The sequence below is a fragment of the Mauremys mutica genome, chromosome 19 (assembly GCF_020497125.1).
Source record: "Mauremys mutica isolate MM-2020 ecotype Southern chromosome 19, ASM2049712v1, whole genome shotgun sequence".
Lineage (NCBI taxonomy): Eukaryota > Metazoa > Chordata > Testudines > Geoemydidae > Mauremys > Mauremys mutica.
In genome coordinates this window covers 4,502,636-4,516,590 of record NC_059090.1, presented here as the reverse complement: position 1 = coordinate 4,516,590, position 13,955 = coordinate 4,502,636, and the positions used below count along the sequence as shown (strand labels likewise).

The 13,955-nt window shown below is 54.4% G+C and overlaps 1 protein-coding gene across 1 annotated transcript; it reads left to right on the top strand.

Moving 5' to 3' along the window:
* Positions 1–307: 307 nt before the first annotated feature.
* Positions 308–12,877, top strand: LOC123353243. Its single transcript, XM_044994215.1, has 7 exons — positions 308–476; positions 855–959; positions 1,309–1,444; positions 10,428–10,522; positions 11,006–11,158; positions 11,978–12,119; positions 12,837–12,877. Exons 1-7 carry the CDS (start codon positions 450–452, stop codon positions 12,875–12,877), a joined length of 699 nt encoding a protein of 232 aa, XP_044850150.1. The 5' UTR covers positions 308–449.
* The last annotated feature ends 1,078 nt before the right edge of the window (positions 12,878–13,955 follow it).

The window sequence follows — 13,955 nt, the reverse complement described above, 5'->3', positions numbered from 1 at the left end:
CATTCTCATCATTGATTCCCAACGGGCTGTAATAGTGCGGTGGAGAGCATGACTTGGTCCCTGGCATGCAGCATCCGCTCCAGCAATGGTACCTGTCATGTTCCATCCTGTTTACCGGAACGTAATGTATGTTGCTGGTTTTCCAATTTATTTGAATTCTGAGAGCATGACCTTGTGTCTGTGAAACTTCACAGCTGGATTGACGAGGCAGCAGGCATCCGGCCATGAACTCTTGCTAAGTGTCCCTGGAGTGATGTGAATGGGAGAGGCCAGGATGTGCCTTTTGAGTCTTGCCAGGGCTCCTGGAGAATCCTCCTAATTGTCCACTGATTGGTGTAGCCCCATGTCCCATGACTGACGGGTGATCCCTCTTCTTGCAGGCTCTGCACAACCGCTATTCGCGGAGCCTGGACACCATCCTCAGGGGCCGCCTAACAGAGACCCCCACCATGGAGAAGCTGCAGCACCTCCTGGAGGTGAGTAGAATGGATGGTCTGGGGTGGAATTGCCCCTGAACCCTGTGGGAGGGCAGCAAAGGAGAGACTAGAAGAGCCACGTTTCCATTGTGTCCTCCCAGCTTGGACCCAGCCGGCCACATGTTCCCAGAGCTGCCAGTGCAGGGGGAAGGAGCTGGGACTGTCAGCCAGAGCTCTGCACGGTTGCATTAAGCACTAACAGTGAGCACCAGGCCTGGCTGGGGCCTGAGAGATTGAACCCCCTTTTCAAGCTCTGCGACCAGGGCTCGGCTACTCCACCCTGAGCACAAAGTCTCAGCCCCTTGGGGAGGGGGAGAGGCTGGTTTGTAGAGGATGTACGCCTGCCCGATGACCCTCCCCTGCCTCCTTCTCCCGCAGCACATCCATCGCTCTCTCCTTTCAAACAACACCCAGGAGAGAGCCAGGGCCGTCCAGACTAGCGCGGCCCTGCTCCAGTTTGCCACCTCCCTGCCTGGATTTGACGTAAGTGACCTCTGACCCCAGCGTCCTGCAGAGTCAAGTTCCTCATCCCCTGGCTAATTGGTCCCCCCGGGTCCGTAAGGGACTGCGTTCCATAGGCCGCTCGGTGGCAGGGTCGTGCCTGGCCTCAGGGCCCTTGTTATTCTGGAGCCGTGAGTCAGCGAGTGCTCAGCGAGGGCCCTTGCCCTGCTCCCTTTGCTCCGAGCTCCTTTGGGGGCAGAGAGGAAGAGGGCTGTCGCTCCTCTCCCCCAGCGCCTCCTACAGAGGGGAGGGAGCAGAGCTCAGGTCCAGGGGCGCTGGGGAGCTGAAGGGAGAATGGTGATGGATTCCCCTCTCCTCCTCCTTCCACCAGACCTCCTCCACCTTCTCCAAGGCAGGTGAATTCGTGCTGCAGCTGGGTCTCTGGATATCCCACCCAGCCAGTGACATCAGTCGGCATGCCAAGGGTGGGATATACTGGCTGCACAAGCTCCTGCTCCAGAAGAGGGGTAAGAAACCCAGCTGGGCAATGGGACCCCAAGGAAACGAGCCTCTGGGAGACTAGCTCCAGCTGGCCATTGGGACGCCTCTAGAACTAAGGCCTCTCTGCTTAGACCCGCTGTAGCGGGAAAGAGGAACCCCAATAGAAACAAGGCCCCTCCCTTGAGACTCCCTCTGCTGGGCAGTGGGACCCTACAGAAAGAAGCCCCCTCCTCTGAGACCGACCCAGCTTAGATGGTGACTCTTTCTCTGCTCCTGTCTCTGAATTAGGGAGATGAGTGTGAAGGTGCCAGGGAAATTGGCTGCTTTATCTCATAGCCCGGCTCTGTCCCCCAGCCCAGGGAAATCAGCCCACCCCCGTACGGGGCAGCCAGCTCGTGAGCGGACAGGAATGGAGCTGTTGAGACACATGGAGGGAAAGAGCCCATCCTGAGGGCAGGGGCAGGAGCAGGCACCACAGGGAACGGACACAAAGCTTGTAGGGTGTCACTAGTCGGGTAGCCAGGGCCAGATTCTGACTTCAGTGGGTGTGGGAGGTTCTCAGTGTAAGCAGAGTCAGGATGAGCCCCACCCTGACATCTGGTGGTAAATTATGGGGAGTGCGGAAAGTGTTGCATTGGTATTTCGGTTATTTGCATGGGCACTCCCAACCCACTTAGCATACCGCAAAGCAGCATGGGATGGTTACTTTCACAGCTGTGGGAGCCCCCAATTTCGTTGTTATTGGGGCAGGAGGAATGAAATGTTGTCACCCTGATTGGGTAACTGGGGAACTACAAAATTGTCTTGTGATGGGGGGTTTCATTGTCAGCTGGATAGCACTTGCTAGATGGGGCACATGGGTTCCAAAACCCATTGAGAAGAGAGAGGCTGGGGACAGATATCTGTACTGGGTGGTGCAGGCTTCTTGTGTGAGCCAGATGCACCAGTTCCACCTGTGCCTCTCTCCACTGTGGAATGTCAGAGTTAATGTTTGATTCCCTTAAGAATCTAGATACAGGTTACTGAGCTGAACTCACTGGCACTGGGGCTCCCCTACTATGAGCTGGAATGACTAAGAGCTGAAATCACTAAAGAGCTGAACTTGCTGAGAGCACTGAGTACTGTGCTTATGAGTGGGGGAGCCTGAAGCAATACCATGGAGCAGAGCAGCTGGCAGAACGGAGTGGAGCAGTTTGTGCAGCCCTGGGTGAGTGGAGCCAAGCAGCTCGCGAGGACGGCCGGAGCAGATCACAGGACAGCTGGTGGACCAGAGCAGCCCACAGAGCCAGCGGAGCTGAGCGGTGGCGGGGACGGCTGGTGGAAGCAGAACCCCACGAAGAGGCAGGGCAGTTGGCCCCGAACCATGTAAGGTGCCCCTTTTCTACCCAGGCTGGGGAGGGGGACCTCTGCAAAGAGACTCTTGAACTCTGGGGCTGTACTGACCCGGGACAGAGACTTTTGGATTGTGGGACTTTTGGGACTGTGGGTGATTTGGGGGGTTGCTGGACTCAAGGGCCCAGAAAGAAGGACACGGCCCAATTTGCTGGAGTGGGTCTTTGCTCACGGTTTGACCCATGATCTCTAGTTAAGGTATTTTCCAAATTTAATGCTTGTTGTTGTTTATCTTATGTAATTAAACCTTTTCTGCTACACCAAGAGTCTGTGCTTGCGAGAGGGGAAGTATTGCCTCCTTGAGGCGCCCAGGGGTGTGTGTAAGATTTTCCCAGGTCACTGGGTGGGGGCTCGAGCTGGTTTTGCATTATGTTGTGGGGAAGGGACCCCTAGGTGTTGAACCCGGCCCTTGCTGCTATCGTTTCGGCCCGGCAGAAGGGTTACATTTTTGGGGGCTCGTCCGGGATACCTGGGTCAGTACCCCTCGCAAGCACATGTTGAGTGTTCCACTGTATTGGGAAATAATTGTGTTTATATTTTGAGGAAATTACTGTTGGTATAATGGCTAATATGTCGGCTCTGATGGGCCCCAGTCCTGCAGCCTCTAGCTCAGGGGCGGCAGCCACAGCCTATGATTGGGCAAAAGCACTGGGGCATATATTGGAAAAGATTGTGCTGGCATATGCTACGTCAAACTCTTGTCGTAAGTTAAGGCTATTTGATGGGAAAGAGGAGTTTGAGCCCTGGTTGGAGCATACCACTGAAATGCTGCGGGAGTGGGCCGTACCCGATGTAGAAAAGCGAAGATGTCTAATAGAGAGCCTTAGTGGCCCAGCACTAGATGTAATTCGCACCCTGAAGCTAATTGACCCTGGGGTTAGTGTGCAGGACTGCCTAAAGGCCCTTGATAATACTTTTGGGAGCGTAGAGAGCCCTGAAGACAGTTACGGTAAATTCCTTGATTCCCGACAGCAAAGGGGTGAGAAAACTTCAGCCTATATACAGAGGCTGGAAAGACTGCTTCAGAGAGCTGTTATGAGGGGAGCAGTGACTGCTGAGCAGATGGATCAGACCAGACTGGCTCAAGTTGTAAGAGGGACTCAGTATCAGAACCCGATCCTACTGCATCTCCGACTAAGAGAACGGCAGGAACATCCCCCAAGTTACTCCCAGCTGATAAAGGAGGTCAGGGAAGAGGAAGAAAGGCAGACTGCCAGCGAGTGTTGGGAAGCCCAAACATTGGAACCAGGCAGCACAACGCCACTGCAAATGGCCAGTGTACTGATGGTGAGCACCACAGAGGAACTTGCCCAACAAATGCAGGTCCTGACGAAACGGATAGCTGAGCTGCAAAGCATGATTGACCGAGCTAAGGTTTCCAGGAATAAGGAGCCTCAGACTGTGACAATGGAGAAGTCAGTATCTAGAGCCACTGTCCCACCCCGGCGAAGGGGGAAAGGACAATTCTTTTGCTACCGGTGTGGTCAGGATGGGCACAGTGCTGCTAACTGCCATGAGGAAGAGAACCCCTCCTTAGTGTATGAAAAGCTGAGGAGCAGTTGGGAGAGACCCAGTAGCGGCCAGAAGGTCTGGGGACGGAGACCACCTAGACCTACAGGATTTGAAGATTCCCCCAAAAGAGACCGTCCACCTGGGATCCCTGCAGGACTGATAGGGCCGCGAGCAGAGGTCATGGTGAGGATTGAAGGGGTGGAGTGTAAAGCCGTGCTTGACACTGGATCTCAAGTGACTATTATATTTCAGTCATTCTACCAACAGATGCTTAGGCACCTGCCTATACAGCCACTGACTGGCATTGGTCTGTGTGGCCTCAGCATGGATGAATACCCCTACCAAGGGTATGTCATAGTGCACCTGGAATTCCCAGAGGAGGTTGCTGGGGTAAGGGAAGAGGTAGACACAGCTGCCTTAATATGCCCTGACCCTAAAGGGACCTCTGATGTGTCTGTGCTGATAGGGACCAACTCCAGTCTCTTCAAGGTGCTCGCGGATTACTGCAGACGACGGGCTGGGGACCAGTACCTGAATACCCTGATGATCCATACGCTTTGTGCTGAAGCCTATAGGAAAATTGAGAGTGCTAAAAAGGAGACATCTGAGCTACCGATTGGGGCACTGAAGTACATGGGCACAACCCCCTTAGTAGTGCCCGCAAGGACAGAGCAAGAAGTGCTTGTAATGAGTACCAGGCAGAAAGGCAGTAAAGGGGCACTAGCAATGATAGAGCAGCCAGTTGAAGGAGAGCTCCCGGAAGGAGTGCTGGTCCCCAGTGGAGTCATAACCCTACCTGCTGAAGCCCAGGAAAAGGTGACTATACTGATTGCCAATGAAACAAGTAGAGATATTGTTGTGAAGCAAGGACAAAAGATAGCAGACCTCTTCGAGCCTGAATCAATTGTAAAACCCCAGTGTGAGACTCAAGTTCCGACAATAGACCCAGCAAAGTTTGACTTTGGAGATTCACCATTGTCCGAGGAGTGGAAAGATCGCCTGAGGAGGAAACTTTGTGAAAGACCCAAGGTGTTCTCACTGCATGAGTGGGATGTGGGATGCGCAAAAGGAGTAGAGCACAACATCAGACTACATGACTCCCGACCTTTCAGAGAGAGATCTAGGAGGCTTGCTCTCTCCGAGATGGAAGATGTGCGACAACATCTTCAAGAGCTGGTTGCAAACGGCATCATTACAGAGTCCCGCAGCTCATACGCCTCACCCATTGTGGTGGTACGTAAAAAGAATGGGAAAATCAGGATGTGTATTGACTACCGCACCCTGAACCGCCGTACTGTGGTTGACCAGTACACAATGCCTCGAGTCCAAGATGCCTTAGACTGTTTGCTGGGAAGCCAGTGGTTCTCTGTGTTGGATCTTCGGAGTGGATACTACCAGATCCCTCTGGGTGAAGAAGATAAGGAGAAGACAGCCTTCATCTGCCCATTAGGGTTTTATCAGTTCGAACGCATGCCCCAAGGGATTTCTGGAGCACCTGCCACATTTCAGCGTCTTATGGAGAAAGTTGTGGGAGACATGAATTTACTACAAGTGTTAGTTTATTTAGATGACTTAATTGTGTTTGGAAGAACTTTGGAAGAGCATGAAGAAAGACTTCTTAAAGTGCTTGATAGGTTGGAGGAGTATGGTTTGAAGCTTTCCATTGACAAATGCCAGTTCTGCAGGACCTCAGTGAAGTATGTGGGCCACATCGTGTCCCAAGAGGGTGTGAGTACTGATCCTGATAAAATAGAAGCACTCACTACATGGCCCCGTCCAAGCAACTACAGAGAACTCAAGACTTTCCTTGGGTTTAGTGGCTACTACCGCAGATTCGTGAAAAACTATGCTACAGTTGTAAAACCCCTCAATGATCTTACCAGGGGATATCAGTCCAGCAAGAACAAATCTAAGACCAAGAATAAAGGGCCTTCCGTGCAGAGACACTATGGCCCCTTCGAACCCTTTGGGCCACGGTGGAATGAGAGATGTGAAAGGGCTTTTCGAGAAATCATTACTTGCCTAACTCATGCCCCTGTCCTAGTCTTTGCTGACCCAAGCAAGCCATTTATCCTGCATACTGATGCCAGTTTGGAGGGTCTGGGAGCAGTGCTGTACCAGGAGGTGGAAGGCAAGCGTAAGCCTGTAGCCTTTGCCAGCCGAGGACTGTCTGATAGTGAAACCCGCTATCCCACCCACAAGCTGGAGTTCTTGGCCTTGAAATGGGCCATCACTGAGAAATTTCGAGACTACTTGTATGGTGCTCAGTTCCAGGTGTGGACAGACAACAACCCACTGACTTATGTGTTAACAAGTGCTAAACTGGATGCTACAGGGCAAAGATGGGTGGCCGCTTTGGCTAGCTATGACTTCAGCATTCAATACCGATCAGGGAGAAGCAATATAGACGCAGATGCATTGTCCAGGCGTCCACAAGCACCAGGAGTTGCTGTGATACCCACGGATGGAGTGAGAGCTATTTGCAGTGTGAGTCGCCGAGAGCCGGAGACCCATGAGAGCCTTCATGGATGCGTTGCTGAAGCTTTGGGCCTGCCCCCTGAATGCGTGCCTTCTGCTTCAGTGAACTATATTGCTTTGGACCAATCTCCCTTGCCCGTGCTCAATGCGGCTGACTGGCAGGAAGCCCAGCTGCAAGATATTTCCATTCGTGATACGCTACTTGCCAAAAGGGAGGGGCGAGGCCCAGCTGCGGTTGTTCCACCTACCCCAGAGGGCAAACTACTGTTGAGAGAATGGACCAAGCTAAAACTGATTCAGGGAGTGCTACACCGTGTGACCACAGACCCTCTACAAAGGCAACGGAACCAACTAGTGCTGCCAAAAGAGTACAGAGGCCTGGCCATGAGGGCCCTGCATGATGACTTTGGACATTTAGGGATGGAGAGGACCCTGGAACTTACCCGCAGTAGGTTCTATTGGCCCCGGATGGCTGAAGATGTTCGCAGGAAATGTGAGACCTGCGCTCGATGTGTCCAAAGGAAAACTCTGCCCACGAGGGCTGCATATCTGAAGAACATCACCAGCAACAAACCTCTGGAGCTGGTTTGCATTGATTTCTTGTCTTTAGAAGTGGACAAGAGGAATATTGGGAACATTCTAGTAGTGACCGACCATTATACGCGATATGCGCAGGCATATCCCACACGTGATCAGAGGGCCACTACTGTCGCTCGAGTACTGTGGGAAAAATATTTCTCAGTTTATGGATTCCCAGCCCGGATACACTCGGATCAGGGACGAGACTTTGAGAGTCACCTTCTAAAGGAGGTGCTGAGGACAGCAGGAATTAAAAAGTCAAGGACAACGCCGTATCACCCGCAGGGTGACCCTCAGCCAGAGAGGTTCAACCGAACTCTGTTAGATATGTTAGGGACTTTGCGGCCAGAGCAGAAGGCAACCTGGAGCCAACATGTTGCATTTCTGGTGCACGCCTACAACGCCACCAAGAACGACGCTACGGGAGTCACCCCATATTTCTTGATGTTTGGGCGAGAACCAAGATTACCCATAGACCTGTGCTTTGGTGTATCCGAGGATGGAGATAGCTATGAAACTCATCAGCAATATGTATCCCGACTACGAGAAAAGCTGCGGGATGCTTATCACTTAGCTGCATCTGCAGCTCGGAAGAATGCAGACCGCAACAAACATCGATATGATGCTAGGGTACGTCTGCAAGAGCTCCAGCCAGGAGACAGAGTCCTGCTGCGAAATTTGGGTATTGCTGGCAAACACAAGATAGCTGACAGATGGAAGGCAATACCTTACTTGGTGATGGAAAAGCTAGGAGACCTGCCGGTCTACAAGATCAAACCTGAAGAGGGTCCAGGGCAGGCAAAGACTGTGCATAGAAACCTTTTGCTCCCTGTGGGGGAATTGGTGGGCAGCCCTTATGAGATGGGCCACAACAGGGCAAGTGGGCAGAATGAAGGTGCTGTACCAAAACCACCTTCCAACATGGACAGGCGGCCCCCTGCAGCTAACCTACCCCTACTCAGCACATCTGAGAGTGAGTCTGAGGAGGAAGACACAACCATGGTGTATCCTAGGATGAAGACAAGATTTCAGTCTCGATCAGCTGAATCAAATGAGAGCACCTCCTCTTCCACCCTAAACCCCATGGCAGAAGTATTTAGGCCTATTCCTGATACCCCTGAGCCACTGGTGGGACCCCCATGTGATGTCACGCCCGGGTTATTGGACAGCGGAGACATACAGGTGGAGGATGTCCTGAGCACCATCAACCCTCCACTGTTAGAACTGGAAATGCAGGGGCCTATGGCAGTATCTGAGGGGGACTCACAGGAAACTTCCCCATCCGTTACTCAAGAGGATGTTCCCCCTGCCACAGCAACAGAGATTCTCAATAGGCGAGACAGGGTAATAAGACCAGTGAAACGATTAACTTATGATGCACCTGGGGTGACTAGTGAGGAGCCAATACATTTAGCACACAGGCTTGTGGAAGCTAAAGTGGGCTATCTGAGGCCGTTTGACGGGGGCCAATAAGTTGGTACAGTAGGGAATGTGATTTATCGGAACGACAAATTCTCGGCTGGGGGGAGGATGTAAGCAGAGTCAGGATGAGCCCCACCCTGACATCTGGTGGTAAATTATGGGGAGTGCGGAAAGTGTTGCATTGGTATTTCGGTTATTTGCATGGGCACTCCCAACCCACTTAGCATACCGCAAAGCAGCATGGGATGGTTACTTTCACAGCTGTGGGAGCCCCCAATTTCGTTGTTATTGGGGCAGGAGGAATGAAATGTTGTCACCCTGATTGGGTAACTGGGGAACTACAAAATTGTCTTGTGATGGGGGGTTTCATTGTCAGCTGGATAGCACTTGCTAGATGGGGCACATGGGTTCCAAAACCCATTGAGAAGAGAGAGGCTGGGGACAGATATCTGTACTGGGTGGTGCAGGCTTCTTGTGTGAGCCAGATGCACCAGTTCCACCTGTGCCTCTCTCCACTGTGGAATGTCAGAGTTAATGTTTGATTCCCTTAAGAATCTAGATACAGGTTACTGAGCTGAACTCACTGGCACTGGGGCTCCCCTACTATGAGCTGGAATGACTAAGAGCTGAAATCACTAAAGAGCTGAACTTGCTGAGAGCACTGAGTACTGTGCTTATGAGTGGGGGAGCCTGAAGCAATACCATGGAGCAGAGCAGCTGGCAGAACGGAGTGGAGCAGTTTGTGCAGCCCTGGGTGAGTGGAGCCAAGCAGCTCGCGAGGACGGCCGGAGCAGATCACAGGACAGCTGGTGGACCAGAGCAGCCCACAGAGCCAGCGGAGCTGAGTGGTGGCGGGGACGGCTGGTGGAAGCAGAACCCCACGAAGAGGCAGGGCAGTTGGCCCCGAACCATGTAAGGTGCCCCTTTTCTACCCAGGCTGGGGAGGGGGACCTCTGCAAAGAGACTCTTGAACTCTGGGGCTGTACTGACCCGGGACAGAGACTTTTGGATTGTGGGACTTTTGGGACTGTGGGTGATTTGGGGGGTTGCTGGACTCAAGGGCCCAGAAAGAAGGACACGGCCCAATTTGCTGGAGTGGGTCTTTGCTCACGGTTTGACCCATGATCTCTAGTTAAGGTATTTTCCAAATTTAATGCTTGTTGTTGTTTATCTTATGTAATTAAACCTTTTCTGCTACACCAAGAGTCTGTGCTTGCGAGAGGGGAAGTATTGCCTCCTTGAGGCGCCCAGGGGTGTGTGTAAGATTTTCCCAGGTCACTGGGTGGGGGCTCGAGCTGGTTTTGCATTATGTTGTGGGGAAGGGACCCCTAGGTGTTGAACCCGGCCCTTGCTGCTATCGTTTCGGCCCGGCAGAAGGGTTACATCAGTATTAGACACCCCCATGAACAGGCACCCACTCCCAGAGCACAATGACCATAAGGGTCACATGGTTACGGTGATGGCTGAAACAAATCCCCCTTCTGGTACTAACCCGCCTGGCATGGACCCTGCGATTCCATTGGGCCGTTGATGCCAGGAGGAGCCTGGCCAGTGTGCACCCAGAAGGAAACAGGCACTGAAAGCGGAAGGCCAAACCTCCCCAATGGGTGTGTCTTTCTCCCCCAGGGCTCAACACCAGAGAGGCCCCAGACCTGTGGTGCCGGGACGGGCTCCATGACCCCGAGCGCCTGGGGTATAGAAACCTGACCAGGGTGGGAGAGGTAAGGACTCTCCGCCGGTGCATTGCAGCAGCTCAGGTGTGGAGCTGTCTCCCCCTGCAGTGAGTGTGTCATGGACACAGGGCAAGAGCCTGCTCCTTATTTCCACAGAGTATGTGAGGCTCCTGGGAATGTCCGTGGGGTGAGGCATGGGAATGAACCAGATCTAAAAGACCCCGAACCTCTAGTGGGTGAGCTGCAGGAGCTATCGCTGCTGGGAGCAGCAGGGGTCCTGGGCTGTGTGTGTGAGCTGGGTTCCAGAGCGCGCAGACACATTCCCAGCATCTCATGGCACCTGCGGTGAATCCTGCTCCATAAGAGCTATTTGAGGCCTCAGTGCCTGCAGCCTCCTACTGACGGGGGTTCCTGGTCCATGGGACCCCAAAGGTTGGCTGCCCCAGGACTCTTCTCCACCTTGTGAGACACTCGAGGGATTTGGAGCCTGGTTCTGGGCTATTGCAAGGGCTCTGGTTCTTTTGGTTTTAGGTCTTTGGAGAAATATTCAGCGAAGAGCAGAAGAGCAGTTTCCTCCAGGTGGGCCTGCTGGCCATCCACCACCCCTTTCTCCGCGTCAGCCAGGCTGGCCTGGTGCTGACCTATTCCATCTTGGGGGAAGCCGGCCAGCTGCTAGAGGATGAGGTAACCAAAGAGGGGTCACCTGGGGAGAGACCCCCAGGGCCTTTCACCTCCAGGCCATTGAAAATAACTCCCATCCCATCCCCATGCACTGACCAGGGAGCAAGGAGAGGGTGACCCCAAGCAGGTGCCATTGGTCGGTGCCAGCTTGTCCCCTGAGCAGCTCAAAGCAGGGCAGACCCAGCTCCCCAGCAAGGCTATTTCCTAACAGGCGTCACAACAGCACGACACGCTGCCATTGCTCATGCTAGGGGCTGCCAACTCCCCTAGCCACCTCTGTGAGCCTTTCATCCCCCTCCGGGCCTCAGGCCGGTTCCTAGAGCTCTGGTATCGTGTTATCCCAGCCCCCACCTGCTCTGGGAGAACTGGAGGAGTCAGTCAGCAGAGGCTGCATAAGTGCCCCGTTCACCAGAGCCACTGCCCATGGCATCACGTTAAGGACATGGGGATCCCTTGGGGAAAGGTGTCCACTTCCTCTCACCCCCCCGGCACTACTGCCCAAAGCCTCCAGGCCCCTCAGCTGGAGGGGGTGAGGGTGGCTGAGGGGACTCTGGGGAGCGGAGCTGAATCCCCAGCTGGGTTGGGAGGTAGAACAGCTCTCGGGGGGGAATCTGAGAGGAGTGGGGGAAGGAGTTCATTCCATAATGGTGGGAGAGGGGATGGAAGTCACTAGAGAAGAGAGAAGATTTCGTCTCGGGGGTTGGGTGGGGGAATCCATCCTTCAGACATGGGGAGGAAATGTTGCTGGCTCCCGGTGCCATTAATACCCTTCGTTCTCATGGGTGTCAGAGTCTTTGATTGATCCTTGTTCCCTTGCAACAGGAGGACATCACAGCCTACATAATGGTCCAGCTATTTAATATCAAGGTCTTGGGCAGGTGCCCGACGCCCTGCAGGGGCTGTGCTCCGTGGGGCAGCATTGAAGGCCCCCTGTCGCATGACCAGCTCAGACCCCCTGCCGCAGGTACTGCTCTGTCTCACTGTACCTGGGGGGAAGGGCTGGGGGGAGCGGCCATAGAGCCCCCCGCAGCACTGAGAGAAACCAAGGCCGAGCACCTCGCTCTGGACACCCTGCCCCACCCCGACTCCTGGGGCTGGGGCCAGGCCAGATACTGGTTGGGAAGAATCAGGCTGTGGGGCTGGCCCAGAAGTAAGAGCATCCGCAGAGCCAGGGGTTATGCTCAATAGCCATTGCAGTCTGGGAGGGGTGGCCTGACATGGGGCCCCTCCCCCGTCGTCACTGCTCAGACCTTCCCATGGCCCCTGTCATCCCTGATGCAGCGAATATCCGACCATCCCCCACCCGGGGCCCAATCCACCCACCTGGTATCTGAACCCTTCCCAGCCAGGAAGGAAACTCCCCCCGAACACCCTGGGGCAAGGGAGGATCCTCCCCGTCTGGCAGGTGGGAACTGAGACGCAGAGGAAGGGCTGTGGGCCTGGTCACACAATCCTGGGTGTAGATCTGGGAAGTGAACTGGGTCTTGGCCTAGATCCTTTCCCCCAGGGGCACCTTCGCTTCTGCCCTTTATTCTCCCCTCCAGCTAGGGGGTCTGTGAGTGTGAAATGAACAGGGAGGGTGACGGGGTCCTGGCACACAGCCTGGATGGGAGCTCCCCTTGGCTTGGACCCCAGGCTCAGAGACATCTTTGTCATCCCGCTGTCCTTCTGTTATTGCTAGGAAGGGCGTCCCCTGATGAGGGGTCTCCAGGCCTCCAGTAAGTCATCCTCATTCCCGCCCGCATGTACCCCCTGCCCTGCCCTGCCCTGCCCTCCGGTTTCTCGCTGTTGACTCTGGCTGGACTCTTGACTCCGGACTCTGGCTATGACTTTGGCGTGACCCTTCTTGGCTCCAGATTTGGGCTATGAACCCCGGCTCAGTATTCTCCTTGCCTTTCTCTAGCCTCGCTCCAGGCCCTCCACCCACCCGCTCCAGCCCTGCCTCCTCCTCCTCCTGATCTTCCCCAAGCCCTCCGATTTCGACCTTTGCGTGGATATGTACTTTGCCTCGTACTTCTGACCACCCGGCTTCGACCTCCGGCCTGGACATGGACACTGGCTCCGGTTCTGCCTGCACATACTCAACACCTGGCAGCAGTAGACAGGCCCCACCATTAATCAAACCCTAACCCCGCCCCATGACCCCTTAGTCCCTCCCACCTGTTACCGGAAGTCCTGCCCCATGGGGGTATTACTTCGTGGTCAAGGCGGCCACATGACTGGAAGCCAGGTGTGTCATGTGACCCCTCTAAGAACTCCTCCCACCACCCTCTACCAATCAGGATGGGTTTCCTCCCGGAAGGACCACCCCAAGAGGAGATTTGACCAATCAGGGCAAGCTCTGGGGTGGGAGGGTGACCCATCCCGACGTGTGTCTTGTGACCCCTCTAAGAACTTCTCTCACTGCCCTCAACCAATTAGGATCGGTTTTGTCCTGACAGGACCACCCCAAGAGGGGATTCTGACCAATCAGGGCGAGTTCTGGGGCAGGGTGACCCGTCCAGGAGTGGGCCGTATGACCCCACTAAGAACTCCTCCCAGGGCCCTCTGCCAATCAGAGTGCAGCACCATCACCTCATAAATCCCAGCCTGGATGGACGAGGCCATCTGTCACCAAGGACCCATGGTTTAGAAATTGTGGGAAGGCTGCGGAGCGGAAACCTGGAGTCCTTCACCACCCCCGTGAGAACTTCGGACTCTGTCTTCGCCCCGAGGGTCTTTGACCATCCGCGGAGAAAGCGCTACATCAGCGACAGTGCCGAGGAGGAGGAGGGCGTGACCGAGGGGAGCCCTTTGGCCC